The sequence below is a fragment of the Heptranchias perlo genome, chromosome 21, assembly GCF_035084215.1.
Source record: "Heptranchias perlo isolate sHepPer1 chromosome 21, sHepPer1.hap1, whole genome shotgun sequence".
NCBI classification, from domain to species: domain Eukaryota; kingdom Metazoa; phylum Chordata; class Chondrichthyes; order Hexanchiformes; family Hexanchidae; genus Heptranchias; species Heptranchias perlo.
Window position 1 is genome coordinate 33,023,205 of NC_090345.1, and position 22,475 is coordinate 33,045,679.

General features: G+C 42.3%; 1 protein-coding gene across 1 annotated transcript in view; it reads left to right on the forward strand.

Moving 5' to 3' along the window:
• Positions 1 to 22,475, forward strand: part of LOC137340111 (kinase non-catalytic C-lobe domain-containing protein 1) — a 181,570-nt gene that overhangs the window by 66,590 nt on the left and 92,505 nt on the right. The window contains exons 5-11 of the mRNA XM_068002426.1: positions 5,330 to 5,447; positions 6,882 to 8,041; positions 10,172 to 10,286; positions 16,848 to 16,919; positions 17,048 to 17,109; positions 17,188 to 17,346; positions 18,459 to 18,536. Coding sequence (XP_067858527.1) covers positions 5,330 to 5,447; positions 6,882 to 8,041; positions 10,172 to 10,286; positions 16,848 to 16,919; positions 17,048 to 17,109; positions 17,188 to 17,346; positions 18,459 to 18,536 — 1,764 coding nt within the window. The remainder of the gene's footprint in view (positions 1 to 5,329; positions 5,448 to 6,881; positions 8,042 to 10,171; positions 10,287 to 16,847; positions 16,920 to 17,047; positions 17,110 to 17,187; positions 17,347 to 18,458; positions 18,537 to 22,475) is intronic.

The following is a 22,475-nucleotide window of genomic DNA, read 5'->3' on the forward strand; positions in this document are numbered from 1 at the left end:
TCTACAACACTGAAACAATCTCCAGGTCTTTGCTCCATTCCCACCCAACTTTGTTTTGCTTCCACCGCTTCAAATCCCACTCCTGGCCCTGCAAGCTGCTTATCAAATTACAATCAATAACACTCTTGAATATCCACTACTATTTGTAAATTAGCCCTTCAAATGCACTAAAATATTTGCTGCAGGCTGCCTCTGTGCATTTCGCTGCCTCAGTCTCCTAACCCCTTATTTTGTCACTGCTGACTCCCAAACTTGGATGTTGCCACCAGCCCCACACTAAAGAGCAGCCCGAAACACCAGAACTTGCCAATTTTCTACTTTTATCTGCCTCCCTGAGTTCCACAGATTTGTAACTAAAGAACCACAGTAATCAAACTCCAGGCTTCACCCAGAGCCTACAAATTTTCAGAGAAAAAAGTGGCAACAGATTATTGAAACACTACCAATTGTCAAACAGCAGCATTCGTAAAAACATATGTAAACCAAAAGTATCAACAAACATTTTAAAACTTTATTTTACATTCTTTATTATATGTAATGTTTTAATATAACTATGTCCATTAAACCCTGCAACCACTACACTGCAAATTGATAAGTGCCTTGCATCTACTAATGGCATTTCCAAGTTGCAGAGGTACCAAATGTCTATTTTTGCTTCATATGTTCCTCTCCTTTTAAAATAGCATATCCTCCAACTTCCCATGAGCAATGCTCCAGGAGATCAACTAGTTACACACATACGAATTAAGAGCAGGAGTAGGCCATTTGGCCCCTCAAGCTTGCCCTGCTATTTGATAAGATCGTGGCTGATCTGATTGTGACCTCAACCCTACTTTCCCCTCTACTTTCTATAACCTTTGACTCCCTTGTTAATCAAGAATCTATCTAACTCAGCCTTAAAAATATGCAATGACCCTGCCTCCACCGCTCTCTGGGGAAGGGAGTTCCACAAACGCACGACCTTCTGAGAAAAAAATTCTCCTCATCTCCATCTTAAATGGGAGACTCCTTATTTTTAAACTCTGGCCCCTAGTTCTAGTCTCTCCCACAAGGGGAAACATCCCCTCAGCATTTACCCCTTCTAGTCCCCTCAGGATCTTATATGTTTCAATAAGATCACCTCTCATTCTTCTAAACTCCAGTGTATACAGGCCCAACTTGTCCAACCTTTCCTCATCCCAGGAATCAGTCGAGTGAACCTTCTCTGAACCGCCTCCAAAGCAATTATGTCCTTTCTTACATAAGGAGACCAAAACTGCACATGTTATGCTAGGTGTGGTCTCACCATTGCGCTGTACATCTGTAGCAAAACATCTCTACTTTTATATTCCATTCCCCTTGCAATAAATGACAACATTCCATTTGCCTTCCTAATCACTTGCTGTACCTGCATATTAACATTTTGTGATTCATGTACTAGGACATCCAGATCCCTCTGTACCTCAGAGTTCTGCAATCTCTCTCTATTTAATAATATACTGCTTTTCTATTCCTCCTGTCAAAGTGGACAAGTTCACATTTTCCCACATTATTCTCCATCTGCCAAATTTTTATCCACTCACTTAACCTATCTATATCCCTTTGCAGACTCCTTGGGGTCAATATTCGGATGGCCGAACGGGTGCGTTCTTGGCCGGGGGGGGGGGCTCCTAAATTTTGGAATTGCCGGAGCGGGTCCAGAGCCCGGCTCCAACCCGCCCACTTCCGGGTTCCCCAATGACGCAAATCGGTGTGCACGCAGCCCCCGCATGCGGGACTCCCATCGGCAATCAAAGCCGGCGGGATCCCACTTAAGATCATTATCTGGGTTCTTGAGGTCATTTACAGACCTCATTTAGTTGGAGATTTTGGGAGGATTCGGATTTTGGACTACCCAGAGCGTGTTTCCCATGCTGGGGGAAACACTCCCTGTTTAAACAGACGCGTTGCAGCCAGCAGCCAGTGGCAGCTGCAAAGGTCCATTTATCAGGTGTGGGGTAAACCCTCATTCATTGCAGCAGGGCACTCTGTCACCTCAGACAAAGTTTTGCCTGCCACACCATTGTCTCCACACTCCAAATTATTAAATCATACCCTAAATTCTGCTGTCCAAACACATTTACCTACTTTGTGGACCCCCTCAAACTCACACCATCAGGATGTGGGGGAGGGGGGGTTCCATTGCTGCATTCATCACTCCATTGGAAGACGACCAACCTCCCCAGGCACGCCGTCCACCTCCGCCACGTGGAGCTACACAACACAGTTCTGCGCAACAGGCACCAGCACAAAGTAGTCGTGCAACTGCGCATACACCCACTGTAGGGTGACCAATGGGTGGCATCAAGGGTATTCATGGAGAACCTCATGAAAGGGCATTATTGCACAAGCCAGTCAAGAATGGCTAAGTCTTGGCAGTAGTGGTGACAATATAATATGTAATGTGAGTTGATCAGAAGTCAAATATAAGTAGAAACCATGACAAACCATCAAACACTCTTGTGCATTCCCATCATGCTCATGACACGTTTGCCTTACGCTTCCTACTACACATACGTGATGCATGCCCTGTGGCTGCAGCACAGGTAGTGGCAGGTGGGGTGAGGCTGACCGTGAAAGAGATGCATGAGAAGGTGAGTATGAGACAGAGCCATGAGATTGTATGAGGATTGGGTTGAGTGGTAGTGGTGGGATGATTACTTGGGAGGTGAGTAAGTGCAGGTAAGATGAGGATAAGCTTTGAGTGGGTGTGAGGAGTGATGTGATAGAGTAGTGTTGAAGGAGACGTGGGGTGGGGGTGGTGATGTGGCAGATGGAGTGTAGGGGAATGAGTAAGTGTACTCACTTTGGCTGACCTACTTAGGTCATTGAAGCGCCTCCTGCACTGTATGCAGGTGCGTGATATGTTGGTGGTGCTGGTGACCTCCTCTGCCACCTCGAGCCAGGTCTTCGTGGTGGCAGAGGCAAGCCACTTCCTCCCGTCTGCTGGGGAGAAGATCTCTGTCCTCCCCCTCCTCCTCACCCCATCCAGTAGGACCTGGAGTGAGGCATCATTAAACCTGGGAGCAGCCTTCCCCCTGGGCTGCTCCATGCTGTAATTTTGGCTCCTTTCTGCAGCATCAGTCAGTGGAGGACTGCCCCTTTAATTAGGGCTCCTCCAGCTGACAGCCTATGATGCGGGTGCGCAGTGCGCCCGCTGCGCAGCTTTCAAGCGCGAAACCCGGAAGCCAAGGTAAGTGGCTTCAATTTACTTACGATTGCGTGCGGAACCCACCGATTTTACTGGGCGGGTTACCCATGCGCCCAGTCGACCCTCCGGCTGGCAACCCGCCTCCCTCCTAATATCGGGCCCTTTACGTCCTCTTCACAAATTACTTTCCTACCTACCTTTGTGTCATCAGCAAATTTAGCATTTGGTCCCTCCATCCAAGTCATTGGTATAGATTGTAAATAGTTGAGGCCCAAGCACTCAAATGTATTAAAAATGGCACGTCTAGTGTACACAGATGTCACATTCCAGACACATAGTCCAGATGTCACACTTTATTAGAGATGCCAAACAAAGTGAAAATACTAGGTAATTCTGAGCTGCAACCCGACAGTAACAAGCACATTCCAATCTACAAAATTCCCTGACCAAGCAATGAATACGTTCTGATTGACCTGAGGCTGTGTTTACTTAACAATAATTGTATTTTGTAGTCTTAAAGTGGCACAGCTCCACCGTGGCAGTATAATACATTGTATGTTACATGGTTTAACACTCATGTCCTCTTAGATTAACATATCATCTGACTTACCATGAGGAATACAATTGGAGATTGCCAGTGTATAAATGAAAGCCTTACATTTAACAAACGTCACTCACTCTTCAGAAATCACATCTATCTATAAAAATATTTTTGTTTTAAATGAAGAATGGTAGACATTTAATGCTGGTTTCTTCTGACCTGGTGCTGGAACCTCTGAATCTGTAAATCCCCCTCAACAACAGTAATTAGCCTTTAACTGACCTCAGGATTCTAAGCAATTAGCCTTGTAACATTAAAGGGTCCTTGCAGTTTAAATACAGTTCCATCTTAACAGCAGAACAATGCATTTTGTACATTACATGTCATAATGCCCTGATATTATCATATTATTGTGACACAATAAACATTATCTGATTTATTGTGTCCCACTTGCAAAGCATATGTCACACTGGCTCAAATATCATTCATAAAATAACAACAAAGTTTGACTGAACAATATGGAAAAAGGTATTTTAAAAAAAGATAAAGAAAGCCAATCATTTCCTGCTGGTTCTGCTGACCTTGATTACATGGCTTTTCCACAAAGGATGGAGCTGAGGATATACAAGCAGCTGCCCGTCTAGAGACAAACCCCACTGAGCAACAACAATTGGCCTTTAATTGATCTCAGCATATGCTTATTTAGAGCTCTTCCCCACAGGGAGTAATTGAGCAGTTGTCTTAAAGGGGCTGGCCAATTTAAAAGCTAGTTTTATATATATTTTGTATCAGTTTCAAAATCCTCATCCTCATCTTCAAATACCTCCACCCTATGTTTGCTACCGCCTCCAGCTCTATGTCTCAGCGAGTACCCTTCCTTTTTCTGTCTGTGGTTTACTGTGGGCCCTTTCTTTCCAGGCCACCATTGATGGCAGACCCTGGAAATTGCTTGCTAAATCTCTTTACCTTGTTACCTTTCTTTCCACCTTCAAAAACCTCCTCAAAATATCTTATTTGCACAAATACCCCCCCCCCCCCTCAACACCCCCACTCCCTGTCCAACTTCCTATTTGGAAGTTTGGTAAAATGCCTAGGGATGTTTTGTTACGTGAAAGGCAATATATAAATGTTAAGTTGTTGTTGTATCAAGGTAAACGATATTGACACTGAAATGTGGAACCATTTTCCACTTTAAGCATAAGTGCCACATGAAGTCAGGATAGCTTTGGCCAAATGCAGCATATGACATTTTCCACTATACCCCAACAATATGCTTTGACACACAATTCCTTATGTTTTTACTTGGTAAGATCTCCAATTTTTGGGCAGTCTTGTATTCTGGTTTCATATCCAATCGGAATTTATTTCACTTCAGACCATTTATTTCCAAATTTATTTCACTTCAGACCACTACAGTTGAAGATGAGAGGAGACTTTCATTTCATCAGTCTGGATATCAAAACCAGAAGCTGCCTTGCCAGCGACGCCCACATCCCATGAACGAATAAAAAAAATGCCAACCCATTGTACCAACTAGTCTCTTCCAGCAAGTAGCCTGATGCTTTGTTTTATTAAGATAGAGTTTCTAATAATGTTGTCCATTTATCTGTATTCTGCAGAGTATCCTCAACATATGTGAAGAAAAACTAAAATGTTTATCCTCAGACATTATTTGCCGTAACCTCTCTGCCATAGGTCGGAGGGTACTTTCAATTGAATCTGTTAGTGCTTTCCAAGGTAGGCAACTTTCATGGCCACAAGAAACTTCTGGCTTACTTTCAAATGTTCTAGAAGGCATTACCATGTTCATATTTCACTGAGAGCTGAAAAGTAGAAACAGTAATTCAAATTAGTTAGACACCTCTGCAAAATATAGAGTATTGTATTAAATAAACACAGAGGTGTGGGCCTCAAAATTCTTGGGCCTGAGAAGACAGAACAAAGACAAGTGAAACCGAAGGGCCCAAATTTGGGATGGGGCCTGCTTCCATCACTCGCAGCTCCATCTTTTTTGTGTTGTGACAGTCCAACGGGATTGGGATAGGTGCTTCTTATGCCTGCCCCTTCCATTGTGATGTTATTCAAAGAGGCAGGACTGGTGGGATGACATCCCTCCACCAGTTCTGCCTTTCCTGCAAGTCAGGTAAAAGTACACCTACATAAAGTAGGCGTAACTACTATACCAATATGAAAGGAGGCATAACGGCAGTTTTGTAAAGACAGTCGATCATAGAGTGATCGATTACCATTAGGAAAGTGGCCTTTTTAAAATAAATTCAACTCTTTGGTTGAAATGCCCAAACCTCCCTTCCAGCCTTGATGATGTCGCTCCAACGTCCCTGGCTCCCGCAAGGCAGACAGACAAGTAGTGTTGTAAATGGAGCAGGTGTCCACCCTCTTGATGTAAATAATGCCATCCCCAGGATTTGGGATGGGTCAGCTCCAGGCCATGTTGGCAGCTGGAAGTTCTGTCCTGCCAGACTTCCGGTGGCAGGACAGAGCTGGAAGAATTTGGGCCCCATGATATTTAATCACTACTGTATATTTTGATTTTAATAAAACAGCCTTTAAGGCCAGCAAGTCCTAAATCATGGTAATCAGGTAAACAGACATTTGCAGTTTTTTTTCTTATTGCCAATTGGCCAGAAAAAGAAATGGAGTTTTTTCAAGTTTGACTATACCTTTGCAGTACTGCATGTGATTTCTTCTAACTTATTTTGTTTCTGTGTCATTCAGTTCTTTATCACACATCATTAATCTGAATTCTATTGAGGTGTGTTTTACCCCAAGTAGTTCAATATTTCTTACTTTATGGAAACAATTTTTTATAGTATTTAGTTGTCACTAGTCAAATTAACGTTACATTTGCCTAACACTGATATTGGCATTGATAGAAATCCAGGACTAACTGCTTAATAATTGGTGGTAAAATTCTAGCCAGATGTTTTGTAGAGTTTGAATAGGCAGATATATTTTAATATTTTTGTTGAATTGGAAAAAAACATGTTCTGTTTCATTCATTCAGAATGAATTAGTCATACAGATTTATTCTTTCAACTCTTGTGGAGTGTACTTTTGTTAACCGTGCATTTATCTATGTCTTCTATTTATTTTAAATGGAAAATGGAACTTTGTATCCTATTGATTTGTGTTTTCAAAATCTTTACATAGATGGATGTGAAGAGAGCTGTAATGAGAAAAAGCGCCAGGCAGGTGTAGGTCATGAACTGCAAACAAGTGAACGAAACCCAGCAGATGGCTCATCAAGCACTGAAGACCTGGCATGTGATTTAAGCATGCTAAACAATGGAACAACAGAGGTCATTTGCAGGGCTGAGAAGTGTACTCATGATGTAGATCCAGATTCAACTGTTGAAGTTAATGAGATTTTCCAGCAAGGCTCGGAATACACAAGTTCAGCAGAGATATGTGAGAGAAATGAAGAGGAGCTGGCCATGGATCTTGCAGAGACAGCTGCTGATATGAAAATCAAAAGAGATGAGGCTGACAGGATTTTATCTCTTCCTCAGAAACGGTCAATAGCCAGGAAGAGGGTATTGCCAAAACTACCAACAGAATTGGAGGACAATGCCCAGCATCTTCATCATTCTAAAATGGAGCTTGGCAGATCTGTCATATCCACTCCATCCCCACTTTCACTTTCTGACGTTGCTGCGGATTCTTTGTCTTCACTGGACTCTGTCAACATATTGAGTGTTACAGACTGTCCTCAGAAGGTACAGTTTAGAACTAAGAATAACGATGTTTCTTTTATTCCAAAGAATAGTCTTCCATCAGAAAGGTTAAATGTGAACAATTCAAGAGACTGTGTACAGAAGGTCTCCTGTATAGAAGTGGTGAATATGATTTTGCCCAACAGTTATAACTCCACTTCCGATGAGAGCACAGAACGATCACTAAAATCTCCTTCCACGTTAGGGAAAAAGTCTCCCACTAAAAAGCTTGAAGCTAAAATCTCAGCAATATCGGTTATTTCAGCAGGTATGAATAGCCAAATGGATTCTCTTGCTTCCAGTGAAATACTATTAGAAACAAGTGCTGCACTTAGACACTGCAATAACAATGCTCCAGGAGCAGAAGAAAATGATTTGCCTTATACCGATAGTAATGTTTCAGATACAAGAAGAACTGCTGGTAGTAATCAGGGAAATGATTCCAAACAAAGCCATTCCCTAAGTATAAATGACATATCAACAAGTAATGCCATGCTGTTTAGAAATATCACACACTGTCAAGATGATGATTATGAGCAAATGCCTCCCATCAGAGCTGCTGAAAATGACCCTGCAGAATGTCCTTGTGATAGACAGGTATGTGTAGGTGTGATAGGTTCTATGGGCTTTACCTGTTACTGTAGTTCTTAAATGTGATCTTCTGTACTTCTGCATTACAGAATGGGAATATAGCGCTCAGCTTCTTCAAATCCATCTCTATTGATCTATAACTGTCACTCTCATTATTTCATGCAACGACAAGGGGCATCTTTTCCAGTGAAGGATCAATCATGTTCACCTTCTCTTTGTAAAACTTCTTGTAAATAAATAAATGTCATAAGTCCAGGACAGAAGTTAACCTTAATTGTTCGGTAAAATATTAGAATATTCTATCATGTTGGAATTTTCGCATTTTACATTAGTTACAAATATACAAGATTATAATGTGTAGGGGGAACATAAGTGATGGTATGTGCAGGAATGAAAAATGATGCAATAAAATTTTTGTCCTTTTGCAAAAATTTCACAGCAATGCCTCCTTGCAATAAATAGGATGCATGACTAAGTGATGAGAGTTTTCCAACAATCTCAAGCACTCTAAAATAATATCTACAACGTACCAAACTTAAATTTCATTTGGCTTCAGTTTAGCATTATATTAACTTTCTGTTTTCAGTTACTGGTCTTGGGGTACAAGATCCTTGCCTTCCTCTCAGCGTTGTATTTAAGGTGAGAATCCCTCTCTTTTTAATGCGTTTTCTCCCTTGCGGTCTTCTTGTACCACGTATCATCTCCAGGAGAAAGAGTGGATGACCGATTGACTCCTAGGCCTCTACTAATGCCACACTGAAAATGGTTGCTAAGAATTGCACAACAGCAATCTATAATTCTCGTGATTTTACCTCCCATTGAGAAAGCACCGGGGCCTCCACTCGCTGCTTGCTCACAGAAGCACATATGAGCTTGGAGGCTTCCAAAGTGAACAATTGTGGACACAAGCCTGCATCCTACCCTTGTATAGTATTCTGTGCTGAGATTCCAATTTGCTGTTTCATCTACTTATAAAATCTTTCTCTTTGGTTATCCTTCAGTGAAAGAAGTGAGATTTGTGTTGAGGTAATGTTCGTGATTTAATTTATGCAAGGAGGCATTGCTATGAAATTTTTGCAAAAGAACAAAAACATTATTGCACCATTTTTTATTCCTGCACGTACCATCAATATATCAAGTAATCCCATAGGTGAAATCGCTAAGAATATCGATTCCTTGAGGAGGTTTTTATCTTGCACCAAATTACTTCTCTCCCCCCTGCGCTCTATCTGTGATGCTGCCATGTGGTCTGGTTCCAGTCATTTTCTGCTGATGACTACATTAGTTCTTTCCCCCTAGTGAGAACTTTCCTGCAACAGCACCACATCTTTGATCTCAGACACTGTGATCATTTTTAACAATGAGCATTCAGTTCTAAGATGAAAAGTGTCATCAGCATGTTATTTGAAAGAGCATCCTGTGGCAAAGAAGCTTTTCACAGATATTAATTATCATTGTTCAGAAGCACCCCATTTAGAAATAATTCTAATGTCTAAATTTTAAATTAAAATTAATTTTTGAAAATCAGAATTTTTGCTGAATAATGCTGAATGCATTTCTCTGGAAACCATTGCATGATGGAAACTGACAGCTCCCCAATAGAAACACAAAGTTATTATACCTGTTCCTATCCTTCTCTGTGATCATGCTATCATTGTTGAAAGATGGTACAAAACTTTGCATTCTTTTTATTCTTCTTGAGGTGAAAAACTTTAATTTGAAATGGAAATATTGCAGAAATATTAAAATGTCTTTCTTGAGGTCTATACAATTCTACTCGTTCTCCCACATTCATCGGGAAACTCCCATATGAAATTGCAATTCCCTAGCCTGCCATTTCAAGATTATAGTTTTACTCATATATGTACTGTTCTGGCACTCGTGCTCTCTCTCACTGGACAGCATGAATGACAAAATATGGCAAAAACAGCATGATAGTAATAAGCTGACCATTGTCATGGTTACCAATGTTAATGGAGGCTACCTTTAGGCTATACCTGTTCAGCTTTGCTGGTATAATTTCTATTTTCACACTTGCTTTCATCATTAATGTGGTCCTGGCAAGTAGCCTGCTCATATCAACACAGTAACTATGTCTAGACTGATGATTCTCTTTTTTTCCCCCCTCTGTAACAGTATATTTCACTAGAAGAGCTACTTTCTGAGGATGATAGGCCCTTGAAGGATCATGAATTGTGGGCTCTGTGCCATGAGTGTTTGATTAGTCTGCAACTCTGCAAAGATTATCCAGGTATTGTGCAACAAGGCCTGTTTAGGTTTCTTATCAGTTTTTTTTTAATTGTGCACATTTGTTTCTTTCTGTGTTTATATTATAGGGGAACTGCAGAGAAGATTTTATGCTTTAGTTATTACTAGTTAATATCTGTTGCATCATGCAATTTAATTTTTTAAAATGCTACTTTCCATAAATCTAATTCATTGGTGTGGCTATATTTTTAAGAGCCACTGTTACACTCTTGATCTTTGCTGAGACTCAGAGCAGTAAAAATTGTTGGTGTCATAAAAGCCACTAATTAAAATATTCTGAAAGTGAAATTTAACTACAAATATATGTTGAAGCTAATTGCAGTTGATTGTTGCACGGTGTTAATCATAATGCCCAGACCAGGAAAGTATCAAGTTGGATCCCTGGCCTGTGCTGAATTAGCTGATCTCAGTTAAGTCAGCAGATCTGATGCTACTGTTGGCCACATTGGGAGCAGAAAAATCAGCCAATGTTCCCATTCCTGATTTCTGTCCAACAGCCCCTGTGAAAAAGTGCATATGTGTAGATATCAAGTAAGGTCATGAGAAGCTAGGGCTCTGGTGTCCCCTAAGTCTGAACAGTCTGCTGAAATTCATAGGCTCACACATGAAGAAGGTTCCTTTTGCTTGCGATACCAGTGTCTCCTGGTACCTGTATAACTGTACCCAGCATAAGACAATATCCTCAGAATAAGAGGGGAGAAAATGAGTGTACTTACAAATCCTGTGGTTTTAATATTTGGAAAAGTTATTAATCTCTGTAGGCCTCCAGAAGTAGGAGAAACTCTTACACTTATGTCAAATAACACCAACTGTTACCTTAATATGTTTACAAATTCTTCACCTGATTTATTTTCAAAAATCCTAAGACTAAGTTATGCTAAACCTTTATAAAACATTGGTTAGGCCTCAGCTGGATTATTGTGTTCATTTCTGGGCACCACACTCTAGGAAGGATGTCAAGGCCTTAGAGAGGGTGCAGAAGAGATTTACTAGAATGGTACCAGGAATGAGGGACTTCAGTTATATGGAGGTAGTGGAGAAGCTGGGGTTGTTCTCCTTAGAATAGAGAAGGTTAAGGGTCGGGTAACCAGAGGACACAGATTTAAGGTGATTGGCAAAAGAGCCAGAGGCGACATGAGGAAATATATTTTATGTAGTGAGTTGTTATGATCTGGAATGCACTGCCTGAAAGGGTGGAGGAAGCAGATTCAATAGTAACTTTAAAAAGGGAATTAGATAAATACTTGAAGGGAAAAAATTTATAGAGCTGAAAAAAGCAGGGAAATGGAGCTAATTGGATAGCTCTTTCAAAGAGCTGGCACAGGCACAATGGGCTCGATTTTACCGTCTGGTTTCCTGTGGGTTTCCAGCGGGGGGGCCCCGAAAATCCCGATATCCAGTCACGTGACCGGATCGTGCCACGATCCCGCCCACTTCCGGGTTCCCCGATGACGTGCGGGGGTGCGTGCGTGGCCCCCGCTGGTGGGAATCCCGCAGGCAATTAAAGCCAGCGGGTTGCCACTTGATGTTATTTATTTTGCTTGTTCAGGTCATTAACTGACCTGATTAAGGGACTGTGTGTGATTTTGGGGAAACATGGGACTGTTTCACACACTGGGGGAAACAGTCCTAGTTGAACTGGACGTGTTGCAGCCGTCAGCCTGTGGCAGCTGCAAACCTGCAATGGGTGAGACCCTCACCCATTGCAGGAGGCCGCTCTGTCACTTGGGACAAAGTGTGGCCTCCACCACCCCCCTCCGGACGGTCAAAGTGACCAACCTGCACACTCACCCCGGGGTCCGGAGACATGTGCCTACCTCAGATGTACATATTGCAGATGGGGGCCGCCGTAGCTGCAGTCATGACCCCCTCGGAGGGCGAACAACATCACCAGCCTCGCCATCCACGCCGTCCACCTCTGACACGTGGAGCTCCACAACAGAGTGCTGTGACACATCCACCTGTACAGCAGGTGGGAGGGCTACCGCAGAGAGAGACGCGTCGCAGAGGGCACTACCCTCGCCACAGGGTCCACAGACCGAGGCGCAGCTCCCCGGACCTCTCCGAGCAGCAGTGCACACGGAGGCGCAGATTCACTCGACATGTAGTCGTGGAGATCTGCAGCCTCTTTCATGCCGAGCTGCTCCTGGCTGGCCCCAGCACCATCTGCTTACCTGTTGCTGCCAAAGTCACCACTGCCCTCCACAACTTCTCCACCGCATCCTTCCAGGGTGCAGCCGGGTACACCGCCGATGTCTCTCATTCGTCTGCGCGGAAGAGCCCTGCAAATACACCTGCACCTACTCTGCAGTGACACAATGGGTGGCATCAGTGGTGGGTCCTCATTGTGATACCCAGGAGCGGGCATTATTGCACACAACAGACAGGATTCGCGGAGACATGGCAGTAGTGGTGCCAAAATAATATGTAATGTGCGTTGGTCAGAAATTCAATATAAGTAACAACCATGACAAACCCTCAAACACCCTTGTGCATCCCCTTCATGCTCACGACACGTTTGCCTTACGCTGCCTACTGCACATATGTGATGCATGCCCTGTGGCTGCAGCACAGGTAGTGGCTGGTTGAGTGAGGCTGGCCGTGAAAGAGATGCACGAGAGGGTGAGTATGAGATAGAGCCATGAGATTGTATGAGGATTGGGTTGAGTGGTAGTGGCGGGATGAGTACTGGCGAGGTGAGTAGGTGCAGGTAAGATGAGGATGGGGTTTGAGTGGGTATGAGGGGTGATGTGACAGAGTAGTGTTGGCGGTGCCGAAGGAGATGTGGGGTGGGGTCAGTGATGTGGCAGACGGAGTGTAGGGGAAAGAGTAAGTGTTCTCACTGTGGCTGACCTACTGCGGTCATTGGCGCGCCTCCTGCACTGTATGCAGGTGGGCGATATGTTGGTGGTGCTGGTGACCTCCTCTGCCACCTCGAGCCAGGCCTTCTTGGTGGCAGAGGCAGGCCGCTTCCTCCCGCCCGCCGGGTGGAAGATCTCTATCCTCCCCCTCCTCCTCACCCCATCTGACGATACCTGGGGTGAGGCATCATTAAACTGGGAGCAGCCTTCCCCCTGGGCTGCTCCATGCTGTAATTTGTTCCATTGGTTGCAGCATCTGTCAGTGGAGGACTGCCCCTTTAACTAGAGAGCCTCCAGCTGACAGATCATACTGCGCATGCGCAGCCCGCCCGACACGCAGACCAGCAGCGCGGACCCCGGAGGAGCAGGTAAGTTGATCCAATTAGTGGATTGCCTGCTACGATCGCGCGGGCAACCCACTAATTTCACCGGGCGCGGAGGCCACGCACCCGAAACCCAACCCGCCGGAAACCCGCAGGCCTGCTAAAATCAGGCCCAATGTGTCGAATGGCCTCCTCCTGTGCTGTACCTACTATGATACTATGATGATACTTCCCTCATTAGATATATGGTTCCTTTTGAAAATAGCACGCTCAAGGTTACGCATCCGTCTGTGCATACACATTCCAGCTCAATAGCCATTTTGAGATTTCGCCAAATGCAGTTAGTCACATTCTCTGATCATCCTCTGAGGTACAGTTCTTACCTCAATAACTTACACAATTTTTTCCTTGTCACTAAAGGGATTGGAAAACATTCCATCATATTTTTCCATAAACCCAGACCTTTGTTTTGATTTTAAACAAAGTTGTAAGTAACTCCCTCACAAAACGGTGTGGGATCTTTGTTTTAAATTGCAGAGTGGGAATTCTTTACACAAGTGCTGAAATGGAGCTGTCATATTTTCTCAAGAAATAGAATAGTTCTAAAACACCTTTATGCTAACAATTTGAATCTGTCATTTTCTCTCATAAATTTTTGACAGCATTTTTCAGTAAAATACAATGTTACTGTTATCTGTAAATTTTACATATCTGGATAAGTCATGATACATGTAAGGCACCTTCTCAAGGGCAATTAGGGATGGGCAATAAATGCTGGCCTTGCCAGCGATGCCCACATCCCGTGAATGAATAAATTTAGAAAAGTGGACTCATTTTATGACCTGCAGGCCAACTATGGTATTTGGGAGTCTCTATCACCGTCAGACTGGATATAATCCAGCGCTGCCATTCCTGACCCATCAGTGGTCAAAAGGTAGTGTCCGAGTCAGAGGACAATAGGACCTTAGAATCATAGAATCGTAGAAAGTTACGGCACAGAAGGAGGCCATTCAGCCCATCATGTCCGTGCCAGCCAAAAAAGAGCTATCCAGCTTAATCCCACTTTCCAGCACTTGGTCCGTAGCCCTGTGGGTTACGGCACTTCAAGTACACGTCCAAGTACTTTTTAAATGAGTTAAGGGTTTCTGCCTCTACCACCCTTTCAGGCAGTGAGTTCCAGACCCCCACCACCCTCTGGGTGAAAAAATTTCTCCTCAGCTCCCTTCTACCAATTACTTTAAATCTATGTCCCCTGGTCACTGACCCCTCTGCTAAGGAAAGTAGGTCCTCCCTATCCACTCTATCTAGTCCCGTCATAATTTTATACACCTCAATTAAATCTCCCCTCAGCCTCCTTTGTTCCAAAGGAAACAACCCCAGCCTATCCAATATTTTCTCATAGCTAAAATTCTCCAGCCCTGGCAACATCCTCGTATATCTCCTCTGTACTCTCTCTAGTGCAATCACATCTTTCCTGTAATGTGGTGACCAGAACTGTGGCCTGACCAATGTTTTATACAGTTCTAGCATAACCTCCCTGCTCTTATATTCTGTGCCTCGGCTAGTAAAGGAAAGTATCCCGTATGCCTTCTAAACCACCTTATGTACCTGTTCTGCTACCTTCAGGGATCTGTGGACATGCACTCCAAGGTCCCTTTGTTCCTCTACACCTCTCAGTATACTCCCATTTATTGTGTACTCCCTTGCCTTGTTTGCCCTCCCCAAATGCATTACCTCACAGTTCTCTGGATTGAATTGCATTTGCTACTTTTATGCCCACCTGACCAGTCCATTGATATCTTCCTGCAGTCTACACCTTTCCTCACAACACACACACAGCCAATTTTAGTATCATCTGCAAACTTCTTGATCAAGCACCCCACATTCAAGTCCAAATCATTAATATATACCACAAAAAGCAAGAGACCCCACTGGAAACAGCCTTTCAGTTGCAAAAACACCCGTCAACCAGTACCCTTTGCTTCCTGCCACTGAGCCAATTTTGGATCCAACTAACCACTTTCCCTTGGATCCCATGGGCATTTACTTTTTTGATCAGACTGCCATCTGGGACCTTGTCAAAGCCCTTCCTAAAATCTATGTACACTACATCAAACATGTTGCCCTCATCGACCCTCCTTGTTACCTGCTCAAAAATTCTATCAAGTTAGTCAGATACGACCTTCCCTTAACAAATCCATGCTGACTGTCCTTGATTAACCCGTGATTTTCTAAATGACGATTTATGCTGTCCCTCAGAATCGATTCCAATAATTTGTCCACCACCTTAAAAGAGCTGTGAGAGTGGCTGAGGTGAATCTTCTTTTGATTCCTCCCTCTCCCACTGTACAGAAGTTCCTTTCTGAACGTGCATTAGGATTTCATGTGCTCAGTGATTTGTTTCTTTGTTTCATGTATCGATTTATGCTTTGTGGGCTTTCCAGTGTACTTTGCTCTGAGTTCACAATTCTCTTGAGCACTTTTTGCACCTTTTTGCCCATTGGTGCTATTTTCAGACTTCCTTGTTGGAAGCTGATGAAACCTGAGGTTTTGTTACATCCTTTGGTGAGTTATATTCTGTTTTACGGATTTGTTACGTAGTTAACAGATCTGTCTTTATTGAGTCACCATTTGGTAACGGCTGGCCACATTTGCCTTTAAGCTCTTTCCTACGATTGACCATATCATTCCTTTTCAGTTCAAACATCCTTCATATATTTTTAATGTTTCTTTTTGTTTTTTTTATAACATCTTTGAGAAAAATATTCATCCTGTGTTGTTCCAAAGTTGGGTTTTTAAATTGTCACATAATATTATGTCACTTAAAGTTACACTCACAGTGAACAGCCACAGGTGAAATACCGTTGGAATGTTGAGACCACTCACTTTTTAATATAAATATTACATATGTGTATGTATGATATTTTCTTTCCTAATCATTTTTTGTTGTTATGCATTTGGCTCATCGTCTAAATTCCTATCAGTGCCTTTCCCATACTGCAACTTTTGCATCCCTTACCTAGTTTTTTCTTGAACGCTTTGTCAAACCATTCCCTAAGGTCTTCGTTTTGATCTGCATACATCTATTCCTTTCCTTGCTAGGCAGACAACGCCAGCACTTGATGATCATTGAAAATGTTACCTAACATGTCTTTAACTATGGGGTAAATAGAACACCACACTTAAGCCACTTCGATTGTATAATTATACAGCTTGCGAGTTGCATGGGTAAATGCACTTGTGACTGTTGTTATTGTGTGACACGGTCCGTTAACTCATTTTGTAAATCTTCTAACTCAGGCTACAAGAAACAATAGTCTGTTAACAACAGTTTGATTGTATTTTCTTTACATTTTGTAGAGTACTTATGTCTAGAGTCTGCATACATTGACTCTTGTGGAGAAGTCTTGTTTGTATCTCCAATGAGTGATGGTATGTCGAGCTACATTTTCACCTTCTGTGTTATGAACTTTGTGTTCTGAATAAAGTAAATAAAATTATTTGAATAGATACCAGCCACAGTGAACTTTAGTTTATTGATGTGCATTCTTTCCCTGTAGGAAATCTGGATTCATTCTATTTGGCACCTGAATTTGAAAAACAAGGAATTCTTACCGAAAAGGTTTGTTATTTAAATTGAGAGTATAAAAGCTTACAAATAACCAGTAGATTTTTCTGAATCAATGTATTTTCTCAACAGGTCTGTGTTTATGGAGTTGCAGCCATTTTGTGGGCAGCGGCTAAGTTCAATGCCCCAGTGAATCAAAAGTTACCCTTGTCCAAAAATCTCAAGAAGTTGCTGTTGGATATGGCAAAGAGGAACTCTACAGAAAGGCCTTCAATTACAGAGGCACTGAAGGTACAAGTGCCAAACCTCACATACTCTAACCAACCATTCCCATTTAATAATTTTTCTACAAATGAGACCAAAGTTATCTCACAATTAACATTGAAAATAAATTCCTGGAAATGAAAGCAATATCTTTTGCTCACAGTTTGTATGTGTACATTCTGTGCTTCCAAGCTATGCAGTCTTAATGAAACCTCTCTGTTTTAATTCTGTACCACCATCTACCTGTACTTGCTTGTTATTGACACTGGTGATAGTTGTGGAATTTCATCTGTACTTTGATAACATTAGATTAATAGAAAACAAGTATTTAAACTTTGGCAATAATCAAAAATAACATTATATGTTAATAATAGACATACAATTAAATCCAGGTCACTATGATCTTGTCTAATAACCAGTTAATTCAGTAAAGAATTAGTTAATTCAGTATCACATTTACAGAAAAGTGTAAGATATTATTGGCTGTGAAAAGAGAACATTTTATGGCATCATTACTTATAGGTAGAGAATGGAGTATGATGACATTATCAGTTCAGCAAACTGACAGGCCCTAGGACTAGCACTTACATATGATCCAGGTCAAGTGACAGTTTTACAAGTATTAATGGTATTGTTCAGGGTGATCAAACTATAGTGCATATGTCATAATGAGGCACCTGAACTTTGGCGATCCAGCCTGAAAAGCTTCAGTGACTCCCTCTCCTACAGTCTATTCCTAAAAGAGAGCACCAAATTCAATTAGTAACACCAATTTCAAAGAGTTTTATTTATATGTTCGCTTGGGAGAGGGCAATGCTAATGTGTATTCTTCGAATTTAGTCTTTTGTAATGCAGTTCTTCATATGTAGCTCATGGGGATCCATAGTAAACAACTGGGTGGCCCACAATGAGATAGGTAAATGCGGCAGATGCTGATCCCTCAGGCCTTTCCTCTCGTTCTCCTCAATACTGTTAATAGATACATAAAGGCAAAGGTGAGGAACAAAAGTTAAAGGAAATTATGGGCAAAGCTATTGTTTTGCTCTGTCCTGTAAATCCAGAAAGTATACATAAATTTATGAAGCAACAAATGACATAACCAGCTTTTATGCTCATGCATTTTTATTTTATTTTCACAGATTTGTAATGATTACCTTATTAATCGAGGAATTGACAGCCGAGAGATTTTGATTTTGCTGAGGAATTCAGTTCTACAGGTAATTCTACTGACTTCATTCTGATAAAATAATTCTATCTGTAGGTCCTTTCATTTTTGGTTACTCAAAACTCAGTTTTAATTTCTGGTGCATCACTGCCAGAGTTGTAATAGTGTCCCCTCCCATTAGAGAAACCACGGGAACTTTATGGAAAGAGAGGTGTGTAATGTGATGCTTGAAACATCACAACTTGGGATTGTTTATTTTACTCCCCTTCCTCTCAGCAGAGCACAGACTTTGTAGATTATTAACTTTGAAGCATTATTTGGTACTATGCCGACACTATCACTGAATATTTGACCAGTTTTCTGAGCCTGCCTTGACTGAGTAGTATTCTCAGAGAGGTCCTTGGGTCATTTTTCTACAATTACATTTTTTGTTTTCACCAAATTGATTGGGTAAAATGGAGGCTTCCCCAGCCAAGTTTGTCAATACAGTGGACCATTCCTATTGTACAACAAAAAAGTGTGAGGGGAAGGGAGATAGTGAAAGCAGGAGAGTAATGTAATTAAATTTGACACACTGATCCTTAGTATTGTATCTGTAGGCTAAAATCACATCTCTTAAGAATAAAATATACTTCTGTCTATAAATGTAGCGTGTAAGTCATGTTCACTAAATTTAAAAGAACTCACTGGCCTGGATTTTCTGCTGCTTTACGCTAGCAGCAATAGTGTACAATTAACATTGGGGTCAGGAATATCGGCAGAAGTCAGCAATACCAGTTACCTCCTCATTATGCATTGCTTGAGCACTTCCAGTTGGGCATAGAGTATGCGCAAGATGTTCTTGCCTAAACTGGTTGACTGATTTTAATATGGTGATGATCAGTATCAGTACGTGCTCATTGCAGCACACGATTTGCACTGGAAATGTACTCCATAGCGCTGATTCCCCAGTCAGCCTCTCCCAGTGAGGAGCGGCACTTGCAGTGAGTGCTGGTCAGGAAATCTGATTTTCTGCTGATTAACTTAATTGAATAAGAAATCCAGGGCTGCAGGCCTCCATTTTCCCAACCATTACTCCCTGCCAGCGCCGATTCTCGCCAGGAGCACCTGGTCGGGTGAATCAGCTCTGGTGTCCTGAATGACTGTTGAGAACAAATGTCCAAGTGCATTAAAAGTGTAGAGGGAGTGCAAACTTCTCTTAGAGCAGCACTCCTCACTTTGACAAGCCTGAAATCTAAAGTGGAAATTTACATTATTTTAGAAGGTATGTTTCAAGGAGTAATTTTTTTGGATGCTGGAAGCTTGCTGGGGGCTGTTTGGTGGGCAGTTTGCATCTATTCATTTGAACTTTGATTTCAAGTGCCAGCATGAAGTTCTCCAGATGAGTCCCATTATATTTATATTTGCTGGATGAAGAGCAGGAGTGAGGGAGGGATGCCCGGCAAGTCAGGTTGCACTACAGATGCATTTACGATACCATCAATAACCTTCCAAGCCGTGTATATAGGTAGAGGTAATGAACCTCAATTTTTCTGAAGAATAGTGCATCAGGGCCGATCTTAAGGCCCCCCTGCCTACTGTGAACGAGGCAGTAGAGGCATGAAAATGACAATGGGTCACTTCTGCCCTGTTTATGCTGGCGCACCAGCAGCCTCCAATTTGGATAGGGTCCTGAGATGGGGACAGGAGCACCTGCTTGTTTCAGAGAGGAGGCCATTCGTCACCTGCGTTACTTCAATAAATAAATCCCCCAAGGCAGATGTATTTGAGCTGGTGCTTTGTCAGGTAGGAATGAGTGATGCCTCCTGCTGTGGTGCTTGGGAGTTCTGGGACAGTGGCCAACTGAGATTTCTCAGTTGCACTTGTAGAAAAAGGAAGTAACATACATTATAATGGCTGAATCATATGCAAAATTAATTCCATTAGAATTTTCCACATCTTCTTGTGCTCAAGGGCATTCATAGGTGGCATCAAGTAGGAGTGAGTAGATAGAGTAAGAATGAAGGAGATGCTAAAAATGGTACTAGCCCTCAGCTTGTGGAAAGCCTCCAATTTCACTATTCCACATCCCTTTTACACCTTTCTATGCCAAGTAGGCTGAGTGCTGCTTCTTCAAAAGAACTGAAGGGCCTCTTCCCACACAAGTCTGTTCTCAGCATTATGCACCACATGTCCTGCAAAGAAAGAAGCATATGTAGAAGTTCACATTGTTGGGAGAAGATACAGGAATAAGTCAGGGCCATTGTACAGGCAACAGTTGAAATGATTACATAAATATGCATTATGCAGCTAAGTTGATAAAGAGTGCAGCTTCCCAGCAAGGTTGTAAGTGAAGGCAAAATTGTAGATATTTCAAAGGTGCCTTACAGTTAAATGGAGCTGCGTGTTAAGCATTAACATGAGTGACTGATAGTTTGAGGGTCCTGAAAGAGGGCAATTGCTATCAGACTTAAGAGAATGTAGTGGTTCTTGGGCCAACTTCTGCAAGACCTTGTGAGGCCTCGAACCTTTTTTCTCACTTTGTGGCAGATCACAACTAGCACCTAGGTCTTTGAGGAAACGGGAAAGATTTTTTTTTTGTGTTTAAATATGACACCAAAATACTTTTTCTTTCAAACAGAAGCCATAAATAAATAAACTGGGTATCTACAGACTTACAGAAAGCAAGATAAATGACAAGGGGGCAGGAATAGGGAGGAACAGGAGTTTCCTGTTCAGACACAAGGAAAACGTTAATTACTGCAGGCATTCTTTTCAAATTACCTCACTGCACTATAGTGGTGATTATGACTTTAGGAAGGTTGTGACTGATGGACACTGTGTCCCACATGTTCTACTTGGCTATTTTGTCACCGAACATACAATAGAACAGCCGATTTTCTGGGGCCTAGGTCATTAGAATAACTCTGGCTGGCTGCCTGGCCTCCACTTAGTCGTCCGACTGGAGAAGATGCAGAGAATGGCTGCAGCAGGCAGCAGAGGCTTACCACAACATAGCAGCCTCTGCTGCCTGAAGAATTTTAAAACAATATATGAATTTAGTTTAAAAAGTGCCTTCGCCTGTTCAGTCGATTGTTCTGTGATTGATTGTTCATATTTTCTAGCCTATAAAGATTTAAATGGCCCCATCCACCCCCCCCCCCATATTGACAGTAGGTGCTGCAGTACAAATGATGGGAAATATGTTGTATAACGCAATCTTGCCATTTGTGTGACATTATAATAATTGGATGAACATATTATCTGCCCACTGTAAATTTTGGGAGAAAATGCCAGAAGAGGCAGGAGCAAAGCAGGGAGCTAGAGGAGAGGCTTCAAAAGAAGTTTTCGCCACATTCCCCTGGAGAAATGCCAAATCCCCAGCGTGGCTGTAACAAAAAATCTGGACCAGCTCCCCAGTGATACAGCAGCGGAGAATCTAGGCTTGCATTTCTAAATTGCACACATTTATTAAAATGTAATACTGTAAAAAATGCTGCAGTACAACGATATTCCTGCTGATGGTGCTGATGAGCTTTTAGAAATATTCTGTATATCCCTTACAATATGGGCTATAGATTTGGTTGCTTAGCGCCCATTTTTAGGCACTATGCAGCCTACTAAGGTCCCAAAAACAGTGTCCAGAATGCACGCACACGCTTCCAGCGTGACGTGCGCCGGACATCATCTTGGTAAAGGTGTTTGCGAACGCGCAGATAATGAACGCCAGTACCATGGAAAGTAAGGAGAATATGCGTTAGATTAGTGTGTAACACTGATTTAAAGGGACAGATACAATTTTGGAACTCACTGCTCCAGCCAACGCACTGTCTTGACCACACACAGCTGAACAGGTCATAGAAAGTCTGGAGGACCCCGCCAGGACTATTTAAAGGGACCATGCAGGATTTACAAGTTAGTTGCTGGATTATTGCTTTTGGCTGCTGATGCATTTGTACCTGTTTTTGGAGATCTCCTTTACTTGAATACTAGGACTAGGGGACATAGCCTA